Source organism: Nycticebus coucang, chromosome 20 (genome assembly GCF_027406575.1).
Source record: "Nycticebus coucang isolate mNycCou1 chromosome 20, mNycCou1.pri, whole genome shotgun sequence".
NCBI classification, from domain to species: Eukaryota; Metazoa; Chordata; class Mammalia; order Primates; family Lorisidae; genus Nycticebus; species Nycticebus coucang.
Genome location: NC_069799.1, coordinates 69,085,381 through 69,107,062, shown reverse-complemented (window position 1 = coordinate 69,107,062; position 21,682 = coordinate 69,085,381). Strand labels below are relative to the sequence as shown.

General features: G+C 44.6%; 1 protein-coding gene across 7 annotated transcripts in view; it reads right to left on the bottom strand.

Annotated features, from left to right (window-relative positions):
* DIP2C (disco interacting protein 2 homolog C) overlaps window positions 1-21,682 on the bottom strand; it is a 265,905-nt gene that overhangs the window by 27,708 nt on the left and 216,515 nt on the right. For 5 of the 7 annotated variants that reach the window (XM_053572388.1, XM_053572384.1, XM_053572386.1 and 2 more), the window contains 3 exons: window positions 21,000-21,170; window positions 5,410-5,439; window positions 4,012-4,073 (listed from right to left, as the gene is read on the bottom strand). In XM_053572388.1, the coding sequence (XP_053428363.1) occupies window positions 4,012-4,073; window positions 5,410-5,439; window positions 21,000-21,170 (263 nt within the window). The remainder of the gene's footprint in view (window positions 1-4,011; window positions 4,074-5,409; window positions 5,440-20,999; window positions 21,171-21,682) is intronic. The other 2 variants (XM_053572385.1, XM_053572387.1) reach the window with 1 other exon arrangement.

Sequence of the window (21,682 nt, the reverse complement as noted above, 5' to 3'; positions counted from 1 at the left end):
CAGCAACTGGAAGTTGGTCTGGGTACATCAGAGATTGACTGGGGAATGAAGGTGGAGGCCCAGGACATGTTGCACCACCTAAAGACTTTATTCACGCTGCACACTGAGGCTAGACTAAATTTATTAAAAATGTTTTCTTTCTTCAATAATAAACTAACTTTAATATTTTTACTTCATAAACTTTCTAATTTTTTTTAACTTTTTGACTCTCATAATAATGCTTAATGTGTGTATAGCTAGACAAATTTTTTTTTTTTTTTTTTTTTTGTAGAGACAGAGTCTCACTTTACTGCCCTTGGTAGAGTGCCGTGGCGTCACACGCTCACAGCAACCTCCAGCTCTTGGGCATATGTGATTCTCTTGCCTCAGCCTCCCGAGCAGCTGGGACTACAGGCGCCTGCCACAACGCCCGGCTATTTTTTTGTTGTTGCAGTTTGGCCGGGGCTGGGTTTGAACCCGCCACCCTCGGTATATGGGGCTGGCGCCCTACTCACTGAGCCACAGGCGCCGCCCTAGACAAATTTTTTTTTTTTTTTTGTTAAATACTAAGGTGCCAGCCTAGGCCTACGCAAGGTTGGGGCAGTGTTCCATGTGTGCATTTGTGCACATATATGTGAGTGCGAATGTGGTGCACAAGTGCGTTTGTGTGGTGAGAGCTCCATGTGTGTTATTGCCTGAAGACCTTCTGGTGAGACAAAATGTGGATGTGGAAGACAGTGATAATTGATTATCCTGAGTCATAGAGGCCTAGACTGATGGGTGTGTTTGTGCCTTAGTTTTGAACAACAACAACAAAAAAGATGTAAAAAACAAACTTAAAAAAATTAAAAATAGACAAAAGCTTATTCAATATGCATATAAAATATTTTTGTACAGCTATACTCTGTGCAACACACCCAACACAAATGCAAACTCAGGCACATATATACACACTTGCAACACATTCACACGTGCAGTGTGCAACACGCATGTCCCACCTGTGCACACAATACTAAAACAACATCTCCGGGGTAAATATTAAATGACAATTGGGCAGGTGCCTTGGGCTGGCTCCCAAGTACATGTACCATGAAAGCAATAGGAATGACGTAATCATGTGGCCCTAATGCAGCCGAGGTGAGTGAATACCCACATCACTTTATAGGGTCACTTTCTTGAGAGGGTCTACAGTTCCAGCAACTCTCTTGGTCACTTCCATCTTCCAAGCTTCTGGCCTCAGACTAGCTGAGTTCCCTGCCCACTTTGTGGTCAGCACCCCTGGGTGCTGTGGAACAGAAAGATGAGTCCTCTGTGGGAAGGACATTACCTTCCCATCCAGACAGCAGCCTTGCAGATGACCTAGAGCTGGCCTAGCACTGTGCAGCATTCTTCCACATCATTCTCATGGGTGCCTGGTTTCCCTGTGCCTACCCTGACAACAGGGAAACTGAGGCTGAAGGGTACCCTGGGCAGAGAGGAGCCATGAACTCTGAACTCTCAGACCCAGAGCTCTACATCTGTAGCTGCAGTATGAGGCACGTTTTACACGAGTTGATAAAGGTTGAGAGGAAGGAATGAAAGCTGGGGGACATTTTTACCTAGGAATATTCAGGGGAGGGTTCAAGAAGGAGGTAGCATTTGAGCTGAACCTAAAAAATGAGGAAAATTTCAGCAAGGCTGAAATGCCTGGGGCGGGGGGGCTGGAAGGGGTTAGCAAGGCACAGCCAGAACCTAATGTGAGGAGAGATGCTGCTGAGATTTTCTGCACTGGGGGAACAGGGCCAGCCAGAGGGAGGGGGTACTGGAAGACCCAGTCAGAAAGTTCAAGGAAGAGAGAACCTTGTAATCAAGTCACAGACAAAAAATGTAAAGGGAAGTGAGAAAGACGGAGGAGGGTATGGGGTAGAAGAAGTGGAGCAGGTGCCACTGGGGACTGCCAGTGAGATCGGGGAAGCCTGGGCAGGACTGAGGTAAAGAAACAGTCACATCACATTCCAGAGACGGCCTTGCTTCCATTCTTGTGAGCTGGACACCAGTGGAAGAACGTTTAAGTCTCCTGAAGACACTTCCCTCTCTCAGAGAAGACACCTCTGTGCCAACCGCAGAATAAGAGGCAAGCATGTATAAGGCTCTGTCACAAGGGCGAGTGTCTGGTGACCATCAGGCTGACAGCATTAGCCAGTGCTCTGAAGAGTGCAGAGCCACACAGCAAGTCCCAGGCCACCATGCACATTTAGATCTCAGATGCTTTTCATAGTGACCTAGGAGCCTACGCAGGGAAAAGGCCCATGCAAAGCCCGTCCCTCCCTCTCTCAGACTTTCATTACTCTGCTGCTGAGCACCACACCAGCTCTACCTTCATTTCACTCTCCCCAAATCACATCTTTTCTCAATATGTAGACAGGCTACCCTGAAGACAGCCACAAGAGAGGTAAAAAGTAAAGAAAAAAAAAAAAACAAAACCCTGGTAAATGTTCTGTAGGTGTTCTATCCTTTACTTGGAAGAAAACCCTGAAATTCTGATTTTTAGCGTTCTCTCATTTTATAGGATACTCACAACACAAGAAGAGGTTAGCACCCCAAAGGTGAGCAGTCTTTATCTGTGTTACCTAGACAGTTTCCTCTCCACGTGTTGTGCCAGGCCACAGACATAATTGCAGAGATGTTACACATACACGTATTCTTTGATGAACTATTTTTCACTTCTTGAGAAAGGTCCAAAATTATAAAGTTATTTTCCTAAGAATGTTTATAGAGAATAAGTAATTTGCTTTAATGACTAGAAGTTATTTAGATAATTTTATGACCCAGGGACAAGTTATTTAATCCCTATAAAACTATGCTCCTGATTTGTGACAATGTTCCAGACTGAACTTTGCTACCTGGCAGCTGGTGATCTTGGAGGTGGTCGTTCCCTCTGGCCACCAGCCGCCTCATGAGGAGGCTATTTGTGATTTTTAAACTGTACCAGAGGTCATCCTTTGAAAAGGTCCCCTTTTCTGTGAAGCTTCCTAATTGGGGCTAACACAGGGCTATAGGTGCCAGGCAGGTGCAGGTGTGGTCTCTCTGCTCTGGCACTACTGGTGTCTTGGTGGGTTGTTGTTATTGAGCAACAGCCCTGCCCCCACCCACTCAATGCAGCTTCTCCCCCAGCATCACGTCCATCATAAATGCCTTGAGAATGGCCAGATGTCTGCTGAGGCACGATGCCCTCCAGAGAAGGTTACAGACGGAGGACCCACCTGGACCCCTCAAGCCTTCACATTTGGCCCAGCACATCCACACATGGGGGCTTCCTGCCTCCCACCTACTGACCACTCTAGCTTTAATGTCCTGTAAGTCATGTAGCAGAGAGGCCCAGCGCAGGGAGTGACAGAGGAAATGCAGTCGGCTGCCCAGTGACCAGCGCAGAGCAGCACATTCACAGGGTGGGTGCTGACAGTCAGCAAGGGAAGCCCATGGGCCCAGCACACACAGCCTGCATGCAACAAGGACCTGCAGCTCCCCAGCCTCCTGACAGAGACCATCTGCTTCAACAGGGAAGGTGCACAGTGAAAACACAGGAGGCATCCTTCCCTCCCAGGCCTTGTAATGGATCTCCTAATGCGACAGAAATTCCTCTGAAGGTCTAACTCACTCACCACCTGCCCTTCCTGAGCCATCCTCACACACACACTTCACTCTTGCTTGGGGCCACTTAGGAAGCTTCATGGAAAAGGGGACTTGACATCTACTTTAAATTTTCATGGAAATGCCTTCATGAAAAAATCTCTCCATGTTAAGAAATGTAGGCAAATGGTGCCCAACTAGAATGGCTGAGGAAGAGAACCAAGAGGCTGCCATCTGCGCAGCTCACACCACACACCTGCCCACTGCTGTGTAGAGTCCAGCACAACCCTCCCACTGTGGCCCCTCTACTCACAGATGTGCTGCTTCAAGCAGGTGAGCACCATGGGCCCTCCTCCTAGAGGGACCCGTATGCTGGGCAGCCAAGACAGAAATAAGGAGAGTAAAGTCCAGGAGTGTTCATACCTGTCATGCCTCAGGGCTCGCATATCCACATAGACTGTGGTCGGGTCAGGTCCCGAGGTTCCCTGAAAGCAAAGACACAGTGGTCAGCTCAAGTCAGTACAGAAGGAAACCTTGCTCTGTGCTTCCTACTAGCCAGCAAGCAACTCTTCAGCAAAATTGTAAACTGAAAAATCAGAGTAAAAGCACTAAGGCCACACCATCCAAGTTACCGCTTGACTTTTAGTTTGATCATCTAGGTTCAAAAGGAGCACCTTATTAAGATAATGTTGGATGTCACACAGCTTGACCACTATTTACAAACAATAAGAGAGACATGCCAAACAAAAAGAAAGCTAAACTGAAAGATAAAATGATTGGCAGGCAAAGCAGGTTGCTGAGGAGGCGAAGCACCATTTGCTGAGTTTTCACTACATGCACCCACCATTAAAATAAAAGGTGTGTTTTCAGAGCTCATAGATTTGAGGCAAGACGTGACATGCCCTACCATGAGGTCGGGAGGAAAACACCAGCGAGAACCACTGCGCCCCTTCAGTTCTGCTGTCTGCCTTGGGCAGTCATCTCAGAAAGGACTCAGGACACACTGGCCACAGTTCCCTGGGCAGGATACTATACTTTGTGGTCTGAGCTACTAGACTCTTTACTTAAAACAGGAGTCCAGAAATCTAATCTTGGCGCCATAAATCACTTCACGGATTATACTGGGTTGACTTAAATCACTTCTGACCAGTGATCTACAAGCAGTATCATGAAGGCTGCATTACAAACCAAAATTTTACATACATTTCTTGGGAAGGCAACACAACACCTTGGATGGACAGAGACTGAACCTGCACCTGGTGAGGAACCCCTTCAGAGTTTATTTGAAGAACTACACTAGCATTCTTCAAGAGAGAATCCCAATTTTGTACCAAAGGTACAAAATTTTCTCATATTGTTGAAAGATAAGAAAAAGTGAAAACAAAGACAACTTCATTAAAACATAATACACCACCCGATAATCCTGGGCACGGGTCTCACAGCACGTGCAGACAGCCTGCAGGTGGCTGCTCACAGCAGCACAGCAGAGCACGTCCCTCCTCACCCGCCGCCCTCAGTACAGCTGTGTCACAGACCAGCGCTGGGCGGAGAACAGGTGTGATACTGAGTGATCCGCACACCCAGAGGTGGCCAATTAAAAAATAAACAAGCAAATGACAAAGTAGGTGGGAAATGAAGTAAAACAAAGATATACCCAAACTGGCAAAGAAACCACTGACTGAGTGCAAAGGAACACAGCATTTGCTACGTGTGTGGAACGTTTAAAGAGACCCCTGGTCAATCTCTGCACCCAACTTCTCGTCTGTCCCACTGTAGGACGTGGGCAAGGTGGGGGTGGGGGCAGGCAGGAAAGTCCCCTACCTGCTCAGCTAGTGTCCACAGCCTGTGGGGCTACAGCAGCAGGGTGGGAGCCAGAGAGGGGAGGACACCAGACCAACAGGGACCAGAGTGACACACACACAGACACACCACCCAACAGTTGAAAATGGGATGGGGGAAGGAGAATGCAAAAAGCAGGGAACAAAGTAAAAAGAAGATCAAAACAATGTCAAATATGGAAAGCATTAAAATTAATCACTGTACCATTAAAGGTTAAAATTTTTTTTTCAAATGTCAACATATCCACAGAACAGAAGAAAGCAGTAGCTGAATGATTATGGAGACACAGGTCTGAGTAATTCTCAGGATAGAAGGAAGACAGTTATTACTATATGGTTTGATTTTACGGTGTTTTTTGTGAGCTTCTTTCTCTCTAAGGGAAGGGATCTCATGGGCTGAATCAGCTGACTGTGCCCTCATTGGAAGGCAGCTATGCTGGCCCCTATGCCACCAATGCCTGTGCCCTCTTTGGAACAGGTGCAAGTTTCCAGCAACGGAGGAGCCCCTGCTAACTACCATGTCTGAAATCAGGGCATCCAGCCCCACCCAGCTACATGCTAGGTAAAGAAAAGAGGCAAAAATGCATCTGAAAACCCCCCAAAACACCAGGCCTTCTCACATCTGGTCCAGTGGCCCAAGGAGGATTTTGTGTCCCAGGGAGAGCCCACCACACCACAGCCCAGCACCACCCACAGACACACCAGGAGGAGCATCTCAGGAATTTTGTTGAAAAGGAACAAAGTGAGGTAGATAACGTATTTGTTACAACTAATAAAACCCAAGCTTTCATGGGAAAATTAACATTTCATCTATCATCTGTGTACTTGGACAACTTTCAATATGCAAAGACTTTTCTGGAGAGATGGGTAGCAATATTAGTGAATGTGACTTTTTGATAGATAATAAAATTTGACAACATTTGAAAAAATCTGTTATTCAATAACCCATATTTTCCGAATGACCAGCATATGGCATCACGAAGTTATGCATAAGAAAAAGATCCATTTAAAGTGCATACCGTGTTTTTAACCATTTTTATCCCATGGCACACTTGAATTATATTGATCCAAAGAAAGTTCAAAAAAGAACATACTTCCCATGCTTCTTTTGAAAATAATTTAGTTAACAATCTTTGAAAATTTTCTCAGCACGCCTAAGATTCTCTCATGGCACACTGGTTGAAAGCCACTGATTTAGACCAATGAATTTTTAATGGAGTACAACTAACCCTTAAGAACTACCACCTGTTGGATTGTGGAATGGTATAAAGGAATACTCTCAATCATCTAAAAAAAATTATTAAACCATTCCATTGTTTTCTAGCTACACGTCTGTGTAAGGCCTAATCCTTTCCCCCTTTACTGAAGTCAGAACAACATAGCTCAGGCTTCATTTTGAGAAGCTCTGTTGGGACTTTTCTAATATTCCATGTCTCTTAACTTTTTGAATATCTGGAATATAGCTGAAATAACTTAGTGTCCTTGTCTGTAAATTCTAAAATCCATGTCCACTGGGTCCAGCATCCATTGGCTGGTATTTCTCCACACTGTGGACTGGGTTCACCTGCTTCTTGAGATGCCTGGTAGTTTCTGGTTAGATGCCACATTGAAAATTTGGCCTTGCTGGGTGGATATTTTCATATTCCTGTAAGTATTACTGAGTTACCCTCTTGGCTTTAGCATTAGTTAGGCAGGAGGAAGCGGTGCCTGTAGGCATCCTAGATTTCCAGCCTGGCTGGTGAAGCCAGCACTACCCCTCCAGTCCCTTCCATTGGTTTTCTTGCTTCAAAGCAGTTTCCATCATCAACCTTGAATTAGTGTGTGCTGATCAGAGCTCAGCAGAATGACATGGAAGAGCCTCTGAGCTCTCAGCATGAGTTCCTTGACTTCCAGCCACCCTCATCTCCCAAAGAGCTCAGCTCCTGGAGTTCACTGAGCGACTCCTGGGTTCTCTGGCCAGAAACTCACCAGGCAGTGAGCTGGGGAATTACAGGGCAGGCCTCACCCCTCTCAGGGATCACTGTTCTTTGTTACCTGATATCCTGTGTCTTGCTATGTTTTGTGCATTCTTTGTTTGTATCAGGGGAGAGTAAGTCTGGTTCCCCATCTGGTGTCTGTAACTTGTGTGTTCTCACTATATATTTAGGTATAATTTACACCCAATAAGTTCATCCTCAAGTGTACAGATTGGCTGAGTTTGACAAAGTCATGTGACTGCCACACACAATCAAGACGTGGAAAACTACATCACCCCCTAAATGTTCCTGCTGCCTCTTCAGTCAATTCCCTTTTCAACCCTGAACACCCAGCAATGCTAATCTGATTTGTGTGCCTATAGTTTTGCCTTATCTATCAAATAAATTAAAACTCAACAATTCTGAGATACAACCATGATACTCAATGAATGAGCAGCCTATTCCCTCCCTGCATGTAACAGCATCCCACCAAGCTCCCTCCCCCATACAGAACAGCATCCCACCAGGCTCCTTCCCTGCACACAAAGTCATCCCACCATGCTTCCTCCCCCACATGGAACAGCACCCCACCATGCTCCCTCCCCCACACAGACCGGCATCCCACCAGGCTCCTTCCCCTGCAGGGAATAGCATCCCACCAGGTTCCCTACCCTGCCTGGAACAGCTTCCTGTCAGGTTCCTTCCCTACATGGAACAGCTTCCCACCAGGCTCCTTCCCCCACATGGAACACATCCCATTGAATTCTTTCCCCTTCCTGGGAGGGAACAGCATTCCACTCTATGACATGTGACAACTTGCCCATCTGTTCTCAGCTGACAGCCACCTATTATTTCTAATTCTTGGTGATCATCAAAATTTATGTGCAGGTCTGTGGGAGAACATGTTTTTGTTACTCCTGAATAAATACCCAGGAGAGAAGCCGCTGGGTGGTGTAATGAGTCCAAGCCCAGCTGCACAGGAAGCTGACTGGGGTTCTCCGTGGCTGCTGCTCTGACCCACGGCCCCCAAGCCACAGACACGGCCCCAAAGGCAGCCCAGTCCTGCCTGTCACCTCACACCTTCCCAGGTGTCAGGCTTTCTTCTTTAGTGATCAGTGCCTTGTAAATTTACTAATTTTTGTAAAGAATCAATTTTTTATTTTTTTCTTAATGTTTATCAATTTTCTTTTTTTTGTGTGTGTGTGGTTTTTGGCTGGGGCTGGGTTTGAACCCGCCACCTCCAGCATATGGGACAGGTGCCCTACTCCTTGAGCCACAGGCGCCACCCTATCAATTTTCTATTTATGTTCACATTTTCCTTGAGCCACAGGCGCCACCCTATCAATTTTCTATTTATGTTCACATTTTCATTTACTTTCTTCAACTGAGTTTTAAATATATTTTTCCTAGATTTTTGAGGTGGAAATGTTAGCAGATCTTATACTTTCTGCTTTTCTAATATAAAATTTATTGCTAAGTACTGTTTTACTGAAGCCAACAAAACTCAATATTTTTTGTTTCAGTAACAATCTATTTAAAATATTTTTAAATTTATCTTACGATTTTTCTACCCATGGCTTATTCTGAAGTGTGTTAATTGCCAAACATCTGGTGATTTTCTGGCCATTTATTGTTATTGATCTCTAACTTAATTTCTTTATGACCAGAGAAAATATTCTGTGTGATGATGGTTATTTAATATTCATTGAGAATTATTTTATAGCCTTTCCTGGGAAATATTTTATGTATATTTGGGAAAAATATCAATTCTGCAGATGTTGCTGTTCTCATCAGCCCAGACTGCCACAGTGAATGCTACAAATGTGATTTAAACCACACTCACTTCTCACAGTTCTGAAGGCTGGAAGTGAGAGATGAGGGTGCTAGGGTAGCCAGGTTCTGGTGAGGGCCACCTCTGCATGTCCGTGTGGTCCTTCTACACAGGTGTGCAGGAAGCATGAGTCCTTATGTCCTGTCCTCTTCTTACAAAGACACCTGCCCCACAGGGGTAGGGCCCTATCCTTATGACCTCATTTAGCCTGTCACCTTCTTATAGGCCCGATCTCCAAATATAGTTAGACTGGGGATTAGGAATTCAACATATTTGGGGGGCACAAAATGTCTCTTTAGAGGGAGACACAATCCACTCCACACACCTGGGAATAGTGTTCTTTAAATGCTAGATCAAATTAGGCCACAATGTTGTTCAGGTCCTCCATATGCCTGATTTTTTACTGAGAGAACTGTTAAAAATCTTAGATTATGAATTTGTCTTTTTCCTCTTTATTCACATATTTTGAAGCTTGGTTTTCAAGTATGCGTGCATTCAGGATTCCTTCCTTCAATATCATGAAATGGCCATCTTCTTCCCTGGTGCTGCTCTGGGTCCAGGGTGTCTGTACAGCCACAGCAGTCCTCCAATGCTGACCTTACACAGCATTACAACACATCAGTTCTCTTTGCACTTAAAAGCATATCCTATAAACAGCACGTAGTTGAGTCATTTTTATTCAGTATGCCATTCTCTGCCTTTTAATTGAAGTGTTCAGTTCACTTTTTCCCCAGATTTTTTTACTATGGTAAAATACACAAAGTATACAATTTGCCGCCTTGACAATTTTTAAGTGTACAGTCCAGTGGCATTAAATATACTCACAATGTTGCACAAACATCACTGCCTTAGTCTGTTCCAGCTGCTAAAACAAAGTACCTTAGACTGGGTCACTTAGAAATGTACTGCTTACAGCTCTGGGAACAAGAAGGTATAAGATCAAGGAGACAGCAGATGCTGTGTCTGGTGGAGGCTTGCTATCTACCCTACATGGTACCTTCCAGCTGTGCCCTCACATGGTGGAACGTGCAGACAAGTTTTTGTAACCGTCTCTCATAAGGGTACCTAGTCACAGTTTCACAGGAAACTAAATGCAGCAGAGGAACGAGTCACTGGCTCCAGCTTCAGGATCTCACCACCTCCTAAAGGCGTGGTCCTGGATGCTTCACTGGGGATCATATTGCAATACATGAATTTTTTTTGATGGGGGGGAGACGTAAACAGACCATAGCAATCACCAACATCCATAGTCATTTAGTTTCAATGAAACTGACATAATTGTCTGTTTTTTATTCGTTCCTCCTCTTTTCCACAAATGGAACATTTTTACTATCTGTTTTCTATTGAGCTTCTTTGTAGTAATTTCTCAGAGTTGATGTAGAAACTAAAATTCACATCATTTTGTATTCTACCTTCTCATAGCATTACACTTTATAAACAATGTAAGAATCTTTTTTTTGACAGTCTCACTATGTTGCCCTCAGTAGAGTGCCATGACATCATAGCTCACAGCAACCTCAAACTCTTAGGCTTAAGTGATTCTCTTGCCTCAGCCTCCCAAGTAGCTGGGACTCCAGGCATCCGCCACAACGCTGTTTCTATTGTTGTCATTGTTGTTTAGCCAGCCCAAGCCAGGTTTGAACACACCAGCCCCAGTGCATGTGGCCCAGGCCCTAACCACTGAGCTACAGGCACCGAGCCCAGTGTAACAATTTTTTTTTTTTTTTTGTAGAGACAGAGTCTCACTTTATGGCCCTCGGTAGGGTGCCGTGGCATCACACAGCTCACAGCAACCTCCAACTCCTGGGCTTAAGCGATTCTCTTGCCTCAGCCTCCCGAGTAGCTGGGACTACAGGCGCCCGCCACAACACCCTGCTATTTTTTGGTTGCAGTATGGCCGGGGCCAGGTTTGAACCCGCCACCCTCGGTATATGGGGCCAGCGCCTTACCGACTGAGCCACAGGCGCCACCCTCCAGTGTAACAATTTTAATTTCCACAACTATTTCCAATTACCTTCCCTCCTGCCAATTGAAGACTTGGCTCATCTCTGATCCTACAAGTGCTATGAATGCCTATTTTTGCTTTGAATAGATAATACTCTTTTAAAGAAAAGTATTTGTATGCTCATCTATTACTAGAATTTTTAAAGTTTTCTTTTAAAGTTTATGCTTTCTAGCACTCTTCATTTTTTCTTACAAAATTTGGCTTCATTTTGCTGTCATTTATTTTCATCCTGAGAAAGTCCTTAGCATTTCTTGTAATGCACATTTGCTGATAATGAATTCTCAGATTTGCTCATTATACAATTTACTTTCATCCTCAATTTGAAGGATATTTGGCTGCGTAAATGGCTCTTTTAGAACCTTGAATATACCACTCCATTGCATTCTAGCTTCCATCACTTCTGAGCAGAGTTCTGGGTCAATGCATCTTTATTTTTGTGGCTGCCTTAAGATGAGCCTCTATATCACTGGTTTTCTGTGTTTTGACAACAAGTCCAGCTTTGGTTTCATCTGCTTGGAGTTTACTGAGATTCTGGAATCTGTGTGCTGGTATCTCATCATTCTTGTCCTTCTGTCCCATTTTCTCCCACATCTCTTTCTGGGACTCCTATTATGTGTATATTAGACAACCTGATTTTATCCATAAATCTCAGACATGCTCTTCCATTTTATTTTCATTTTTTTCCTTGGTTTTGTTTGGATAATTCCTATTATCTGAACTTCAAGTTAATTTTTTTTTTTTTTTGTAGAGACAGAGTCTCATTTTATGGCCCTCGGTAGAGTGCCGTGGCCTCACACAGCTCACAGCAACCTCCAACTCCTGGGCTTAAGCGATTCTCTTGCCTCAGCCTCCCAAGTAGCTGGGACTACAGGCGCCCGCCACAAAGCCCACCTATGTTTTGGTTGCAGTTCAGCCAGGGCCGGTTTGAACCCGCCACCCTCGGTATATGGGGCTGGCGCCTTACCAACTGAGCCACAGGCGCCGCCCTTCAAGTTAATTTAATAAGCCTTTCCTCTGCTGTATTCAGTCTCCTGTTAAAACTATGGGCATTTATACTCTTTTTTTTTTTTTTTTTTTTGGAGACAGAGTCTTACTCTGTTGCCCTGGGTAGAGTGCTGTGGCATCACAGCTCACAGGAACTATGAACTTCTGGGCTCAAGCAATCCTCTAACCTCAGCCTCCCAAGTAGCTAGGACTGTAGGTGCGCATCACAATGCCCAGCTATCTTTAGAGACGGGGTCTCACTCTTGTTCAGCCTGGTCTCAAACCCCTGAGCTCAGGGAATCTACCCACCTCAGCTTCCCAGAGGGCTGTGATTACAGGTGTGAGCCACCATGCCCGGCCAGGGCATTTGTAATTTCTAATGCTACAGTTTTCACTTCTAGCACTTCTGTTCGGTTCTTTTTTGTAGCTTCTGTCTTTCTGTGCTATCCTGTGTCTCTTTATACATGCTGGGTATGTTTTCAACTAGATTCCTGGATGTATCTTTTACAGCTATTGTAAAGACTAGCAATTACAACATGTCTTTATGCTGACTCCCTGGCCATTCTCTCTCAGGAGAACACGTAGCTCATCCTCCTGCTTCTTTTCATGCCTTTCAGTTTTTTCACTGTGCAGCAAACATTGAGTTTAATAAAAACAGAAGAGATGGAATAACACCTCCAGGAATGAGTGCGCCTGTTCTCCCATCAGGCCACTAGTTTAGGGGTCTAAGCAAATCAGTGCTGTAGTCAAGCTTGGTGTAGGCTTTGTTGCAGCTTTAGGCAAATTCAATTTAATGTTGGCTTTATAAGCTTATAGGCAGGATCAAGACTTTGGATCTTAGCACTGATAAGACTCTGCATATCTCCTTGTACTTTACAGCCTCAAGACCAGTTGTCCAAACCACAGAGCTCTTTCTACTCTACAGCTTAGCTACTGGCTTTTTAGGTGACTGGTTGTTTCTCTTCTCTCCAGCGTCACTACCAGCTTCTTCCATTCTGCTCTTTACCCAGCCTTTGGAAGGCAAGTCCATTTCATTTGGTGAAGGGCTAGAAGGCCTCAGGGAGGTATGCTCAACTAACCCACCTCTGGCTCTGCATGAGAGTGCCCTTGATGATGGGGACTACCTTGGGGCAGCAGCAGTCAGCTTTCCCATGCTTCTTCCAGGCCCCAATAGCCCCTGCCTGTGACTCACGGAAGGCCCAGACCTATGGGGAAATGTATTCACCTCTAGGGCCCCCTCCTAAGACTCCAGGGGCCTGGCTTTGCATTTGCTGAAGGCCGAGGTGGGTTTTATCAGCTCTCCTGCCCTGCACTCACCTGTGGCATGTCACCTCTGAGCCGAGCTCCTTGAGATTCCCATCCCCTTTGCCCCACTGTATAATGCCATTTGCGCTTCTTAAAAAAGTTTGGCTGTTTTGCTTTACCTTTTCAATGTTTAATTCTTCCTCCTCCTCCTGCCAGGAATAAAATCAAATATGGCTCTCTTTTCTCCTAAGAAGAAGACTAATTCATTTACATTTCTTCCAGTCTTCAGCTCTCTGAAAGATCTTAAAAACTATAAGGTTTGTTAACCAAATTGTTCCAATTATGAGGGTTGGAAAAATGGTCTCTTGTGACTTCTATAGCTTAAACAAAAAGGAAAAGTCTAAAATATTTTAAAATAAACTTATTATTAGCTAAAATCAAATAGGGCTTGTTTCCGTGGCTGGTATTAAGCACCTTGACTGATTTAAAAATTGATTTCAGGAGTTGTTGGAGGGGACAGATTATCAGGGAAATAGGAGAGTGTGAGCTGGGTTATTTGACTTGGAAAGGGCCAGCGACAATGAAAATTCAGCTCACTTGCTTAGCTGGAATCTGGCAGCCCCTCTATCCACTGGCAAGCTGGTCAACCAAACCACTCTCACAGAGGTGAGACCGCCTGCTGTGACCACTGATTTTTGAAACACCTCTCTGTGTGTTTATCACTTGTTGCCTGTGTCTGCTCTGAGCTACACCTGTAGGGCTGAGTAGCTGCGAGGAGACATGAGGATGGCAGGCCTGAACTCCTTACATGGACCTCTAGAAAATGTGCCCATGGAGGGCTTTAGTCCAGGGAACTGTCAAGCCACAGGACAATGAGGAGATGATAGACCATGGAGTAGAAAGGTGGTTTTTGTTGGTGCTGTTGATTCTTATTTCTTGGTTTCAGGAATAGAATAAAACCCCGGAACTATTTGCTCATTGTGACAAGAGTGAGATGACCAAATCAAAGTGAGCCTTTGAGGCTGTGGAATCCCCTCCATAGATGTCTCATGATGGTCTCCAGACTTCTTCCTGTGGTTATTCCAACATTCCTGAGGGCACAGAAGGAACACTGACGTTGCTACAGGAGCAGCAGCATTGCCAGAAAACCCTGGACTTGAAATTGGTCACAGCAGCTCCTGGCTTCTCCCCTGAGCAGAGTGAGCGCATCATTAACTGTGAAGGTGAAGCCTAGATTGAGGTGGTTTTCCCCGGGGGCCCGGGGCTGTGGGACGTGTAAAAACGTTAAGAAGGCTATGTGGGAAAGACGGGCTGAGGTAGTCTCCATGACACCTGCTTGGGCACCAAGCTTCTAAACTCTGGGGGACTCCCCACTTCTTGAGTACTACCCTGTTTCCCCAAAAATAAGACATCTTCCGAAAAGAAGACCTACTTACAGGAAAGATAAGACGTCCCCTGAAAATAAGACCTAGCGCATCTTTGGGAGCACACCTTAAAATAAGACACTGTCTTATTTTCAGGGAAACAGGATAGTTGGATACAGAGCCCTCTTAAGAACACTGCTGGGGCACAAGCTTCTCCTGCCCGCAGTGTCCTAAAATTGATCTTCTAACTCCCATGGTGATACTGAAAGCTAGGTAATGACATTTTATAAATTTCTTTTTATCCAATTTGCCAAAGGGGTCCATGTTGCTTGCAAACTGGAATGCAGTCTGACATGCTGGGTAACTGAGAACATAGTTTCTGTGATCTCAAATACCAGTTTTCATTATCTGAGAAAAGATAAAGCAGTAAGAGAGGGGCACATCAGCTGAACGTGGCTGATTTTCTGGAGCAAACAAAACCCTCAAGGGGTGGGCATGGTGGCTCACGCCTGCAATCCTAGCACTCTGGGAAGCTGAGGCAGGTGGATCAGTTGAGCTCAGGAGTTGGAGACTAGCCTGAGCAAGAGTGAGACCTTGTCTCTACTAAAAACAGAAAAACTAGCCAGGCATAGCAGTGGCACAAGTAGTCCCAGCTACACAGGAGGCCGAGGCAACAGGATCACCTAAGCCCACGATTTGGAGGTTGCTGTGAGCTACGATGCCATGGCACTCTACCCAGAGTGACAGCTTAAGACTTGTCTCAAAAACAAAAATACAAAAAGAACCCTTCAAGAGCACCTTACTTGTTTTCATTTCTCTCATCTAAAAGCAGTGGAGGAGAATTGGATTACAAGCTCAAATTAATCAAAGTCTTACATAGCTATTTTATATTTTATTTGGAGCATGATTTAGGATTTATATGACCCTCTGAGCTTTCCATTTTTCTTTTCAATAATCAGTGACTCCACTGCTACATCCAGGGTAGCTGTATTTCTCTTCTGTTGTGTAAATGTTAAGATTTAAGGTTGACATAATCCTTGGTTAGTAAAGTGTAATATTATCAATAATTTTTAAAGTGGTGATTTCTATTTTAACATCCCACATAAGCCAATCAAATCCAAGGCCAATGGCAACTACTTTAAGAAACATATGCTTTACAATCCTAATATTTCAGTATAACTGTTAGTATTAATTCCACAAAGCTATTAATAAGATAGATTAGCCATTATTTTTCTATGTAACAAAGATCAAACTTTCTGTTTTAAGTATTATCCTTGTAAGGGAACAATGAGGGCTCTTCTGGAAAGAGACCTCATTTTTTCCCTCCCTTCTCCTCTGAAAAGGAAGATGCTAATTTTTCTATAACAAAGAACCACATTTCTAAATCCAATGCAGCTAAAGCCATGCAGCGTATACTCTAAAGAGGAATAGTGGCTATAGAAAATACCTTTTCAAGAAGAGGTTAATGAACAAGTGACACTTTTTTTTTTATTTTTTAGTTAAGTAGATTTAGGGTATCCAAGTAGTTTCTTGTTACATAGATGAACTGCACAGTGGAGAATTCTAGGCTTTTAACACACCTGTCAGGGGAATAGTGCATTTTGTACCCACAGGCAATTTTTCATCCTGTGCCCCATTCCCACCCTTCCCCTCTGAGCCACCTGGATGACCATGCATACCCACTGCATAGCTCCCTCTGATAACTGAGAACATGTAGGATTTCTGCTTTTGTTCCTAAGTCACTTCTCTTAGGATAATTTCACTCAGTTTCATCCAAGTTGTTGCAAAAGACATTATTTTATTATTTTTAATGGCTTAGTAGTCGTGTGTGTGCACATTTTCTTTATCCACTCATCAACTGGTGAGCACTTAGGTTGGTTCCATCTCTCTGCAATTGTGAATTGTGCTGCAGTAAACATATGGCTGCAGGTATCTTTTTTTAGAAAATGTCTTCTTTTCCTTTGGGTAGATCCCAGCGGTAGACTGCTGGATCAAATGGCAGCTCTGATTTTGGTTCTTTGAGGAATCTGCATGCTCATCATTCATGAGGCTGTGCTAGTTTGCTTTCCCACCCACTATAAGTAACTGTTCCCTTGTCACTGCATTTGCAACATCTATTCTTTGACTTTTTAATAATGGGAATTCTGACAGAGAATGGTATCTCATTGCAGTTTTAATTTGCATCTCCCTAATGATTAGTGATGCTGAGCATTGTTCATGTGTGTTTTTGCTATTTGTGTGTGTACATATATATATATATAGAGAGAGACAGTCTCACTCTGTTGCCTAGGGAGAGTGCCGTGGTGTGCTCATAGCTCGTAGCAACCTCAGACCCTTGGGTTCAAGCAATCCCAATAGTTGGGACTATAGGTACTAGCCACACCCAAGCTAGTTTTTTCTATTTTTAGTTGAGACGGGGTCTCAGCCTTGCTCAGGCTAGTCTCAAATTCCTGAGCTCAAGTGATCCACCTACCTTAGCCTCCCAGAGTGCTAGGATTGCAGGCGTGAGCCACGACCCCACCTGTCCCGTGTATCTTCTTTTGAAAATGTGTGTTCATGTTTTTTTGCCTACTTTTTAGTGGAGGTTTTTTTTCTCATTAAGTTTGAGTCTCTAATATAGCCTAGATACTATTTCTTTGTTGGATGTACAGTTTGCAAATATCTTCTCCCATTCCGTAAGCTTCCCCGATTTACTCTGCTGGTTATTTCTTTTGCTGTACATAAATTTGTTAGCTTAAGTCTCATTTGCTTGTTTGCTTTTGGAGTCTTAGTCATAATTCCTTTGCTGAGGCCAATGTCCTGAAGAGTTTTCCTTATTTTCCTCTAGAATTTTTATGGTTGTCAGCTATTACATTTATGACTTTAATCCATCTTGAGTTAACTTCTGTGTGTGGTGAGAGACAGGTTCTGTTTCACTGTACTTGTGGCTCCCCCATTTTCCCAGCACTGTTCACTGAGTACGGCTTTCTTACGCCACTGCACGTTGTCATCTGCTTTTGCTTTTTTTTTTTTTTTTGAGACAGAGTCTCATTTTGTTGCCCCTGGTAGGGTGCCATGGCATCACAGCTCACAGCAACCTCAAACTCTTGGGCCTAAGCGAATCTCTTGCCTCAGCTTCCCAAGTAGCTGGGACTACAGGCACCTGCTATAACGCCTAGCTTTTTTTTTTTTTTTTTTTTTTTTTTGCAGTTTTTGGCCGGGGCTGGATTTGAACCTGCCACCTCCAGTATATGGGGCCAGGACCCTACTCCTTTGAGCCACGGGTGCTGCCCCCGGCTTTTTTTGTTCTTGTAGTAGTTATCATTGCTGTTTAGCAGGCCTGGGCTGGGTTTGAACCTGCCAGCCCCAGTTTATGTGGCTGGCGCCCTAACCACTGACCTACGGGTGCAGAGCCTATCAGATGTGTTTTTTGGTTTTTTTCTTTTCTGCAGTTTTTGGCTGGGGCTGGGCTTGAACCCGCCACCCCCAGTATATGGGGCCGGCGCCCTACTCCTTGAGCCACAGGCACCACCCTATCAGATGTTTTAAGAAATACTGTCAGTCCCAAGTCAGCATTGGCAAAAACACACATGACGCCGAGGATCATGTTAGTGCTACAAAGCCACCTCCACGCACTACATGAGCTGCCCCAAGACCAGGCAACACCATCCCTAGCACAAACACTCAACCACACGTGGCTGGGGCTCTGTTTCTTTTCCAGACAATGTTCTCTACTTAGCTACCTCTGCTGTGGAGATAAGAACTCCTCCATGTTCTGAGTGGGCTGTCCTCTGCCAATGTGCAGAGTCAAGCTACAGTCAGACAGTCCTACGGGGAGACAGTGCTGTGAGAATACAATTTATCAGCTGTACCAAATATTCCTACTGTTTCCACATACATTACTAATTCTGGTGTGGCAAAGTGAAAACTAAGTTTCTAAATGCCTTGAAACATTTAAATACAAAGTTTGAAATTTAGAGAATATCTTAGTTTTCATGGTTTTAATTTTTCATATCATTCTTAACTCTGTGTCACTTTCTCTTATTTTTCTTTTACCTCTTTTTATTTGTAGTTTACTTTCTACTTAATGTACTCCTCCTTTGTAAACCACCTTAAAACATTTTTTTTTTTTTTTTTGGTCACCCTTAGTAGAGTGCCGTGGTGTCATAGCTTACAGCAACCTCCAGCTCTTGGGCTTAGGTGATTCTCTTACTACAGGCACCTGCCACAATGCCCAGTTATTTTTTTGTTGCAGTTTGGCCAGGGCCGGATTTGAACCCACCACCCTCAGTATATGGGGCTGGTGCCCTACTCACTGAGCCATAGGCACCGCCCCAAACATTTTGGATCCAGGTGGTGGGAAATAAATGAAAAAGTAAATAAAGATAAATAAGTGTCCTGCTGTGTTTCTTGGTCTACACAGCCCTGCCTAATGAGGTGCCATAGGATTCCAACCCCTGTCAGAGCAGCAGGTGCTCAGGGCCTTTGGTTCGAAATGGACCATTCTCTGCTCTTCTCCTTTCACCTCTTGCCAATGTTTTAGGAGAAAAACACAGAAGAATAAGCAACACAGTGGCCAAGAGCCTTCTCATGGGCTTGTCCTTGAGTGGAAGCCCCACCTTGAGCACAAGACAGCACATCACATGAGTGGCATTTATTTAGAAAGTCAAGTTCTGCATTTCCCCCTTTCTCCTAAGGAAATAGATGGCTATAGACATTTGCAGAGCAGATAAAAGGAAGGAAGGAAAACATTAATATTTCAAAAACTAGTTTGGCAAGATAAATCTAACTTCTTAGGTGACCTCTAAGAAAAGTGAATTAATTTCAATGCTAGCACAAAGTTTACCTGAATGTTGAGAAAAATTTAGTAGTGTATACTTTTAAGTGGAGCTAATTCAAACAGAAGGAAGATAGAAGGGACACCTTCCGTATGAAAATCAAAAACCTCTCTGTAACTACTTTCTCTGAAGCCATCTCCTCATACCCGCCACGTGGGAAGAGTGGAGGCTCCTGTCTTTCTCTCACATAGCAGCTAAGTCCATGCAACTGAATGGCAAGAAGAGAACTGATCAAGAGGTTCCTGAGCCTCAGCCAGATGGCAACCTAAAGCAATCCCACTGGGACTAGGAACAGAGGGGCAGAGGAGGTGGGTGCATACCGACCCGTTGCCTTCCCAGCACCTGCTGGCCACCATGTTTTGGCCCTTAGCGTGTTCGGAGGAAAGCTCCACAGCCCTTCCCTGAGCTAGTCTGCAAAGAGCTAGAGGAACAAGCTTGCGGGACTTCCCACTGGCTCCCACTTTCCTTCCTTTAGGAAGGCCTAATCTGCATAATGATCTCCAAGGACTGGCATATCTTAACTGAGGGTTCAGAAAAGAAAAAAAACAATAACTTTCTAGCCGTAGCTGATGCAAGGCCATCTCGCTGGAGCTGGCTCACCTATAGTTACTTCATAGGATAAACTGTTGCTGTTTCTATTCTATGCTGCCATCACAGCAGCAACCCCTACCTACTAGATGTAGTGAGATTTCCTTTGCAGACCATCTGCAGACATGAGACTCACTACGCCAATGGACAGGGTTTCTTTCTTTCTTTCTTTCTTTTTTGTTGAGACAGAGTCCCACCCTATCCCCCTGAGCAGAGTGCAATGGCCTCATAGCTCCCTGCAACCTCAGACTCTGTGGGCATCCCACTGCCTCAGCCTCCGGAAGCTGCTGGATTACAGGTGCTCACCGCAGTGCCTGGCCGGGTTTTTCCATTTTTTTAGGAGTCAGGGTCTCACTCTCGCTTAGGCAAGTCTCAAACTCCTGACCTGAAGCAATTCTCCCTCCTCGGCCTCCCACCCTGCTGGGATTACAGGAGTGAGCCACCACACCTAGCTGGACAGGGCTTCTTCTCATGGTGTCTACTGCCCAATCTCTTTAAAAAGTCTGACAGCAGAGGCGGGGGTGAACTGCTATTCCTGTTACAAAAGTTACCATGTTCTAGGACAGTAAGTGCATCATGAATAATGAATACAAAGGCAGACTATAATTTAAAAAAAAAAAAAAAAGAAACGAATATGTGCTCCGTACATGCATGTGGTTAGAAGATGTTGTTCTACATTTAGCTCAGTGCCAGCTGAGGAAAGTGCCTGAGCTCTGTGCTGTGCTGTGTCCCTGTCACATATGGCGGTCCATGTGGACCCAGCGCATCCTGATGTGAGACTCACCTGCAAGCAGATGGCCAGGTTCACTCTGCAGCCAAAGGAGGTGCTGACAGCCCGTGGGTGCAGGCCCAGGTCCTTGAACAGCTTTGAGAACGACTGTGTGAGTGCAATTCGAGGCCGCTCCTCTGCCACGACCACACAGGTCCTCACTCGGGACAAGTCCAGTCCTCGTGCCTGGAAGTAAGGACAGTGATACGGAGTTAGCTGTCAGGGTGCTGGGCTCCATGTGACCCAGGGATGACTCCATCCTAAGCCCCATGTGGACAAACTCAGCCTGGCTGTTCACTTCCAGGGCTGCCCAAATCTGTGCCATTAATTAAACCTTTCCAGGGTGTTGTAAAAAAAAAAAAAAATACAGATATTCAAATAATTAAGAATGTCATTATAAATATTTAAACAATAGTAAGAAGCAAAAGCAAGAACCACAATGAGAAAAATGGGGAAAAACAAGAGAATTACAGGGCAGGGTTTGGAAAAGGAGGCATATTTGATGTGTTCTTGTGAACGTGGGTGTGCAAGAACACATGGACAGAAACAGGGAAGCCTGTGCTTTGAGATGCAGGGTATGAACGTGAGACCCAAGACAGCTTCACGGCAGCAGCTCCCAGCAGACTCAAAGGGTCACAAGTCACTGGACAGAAATAGAGAAGCCTGTGCTTTGAGATGCAGGGTGTGAACGTGAGACC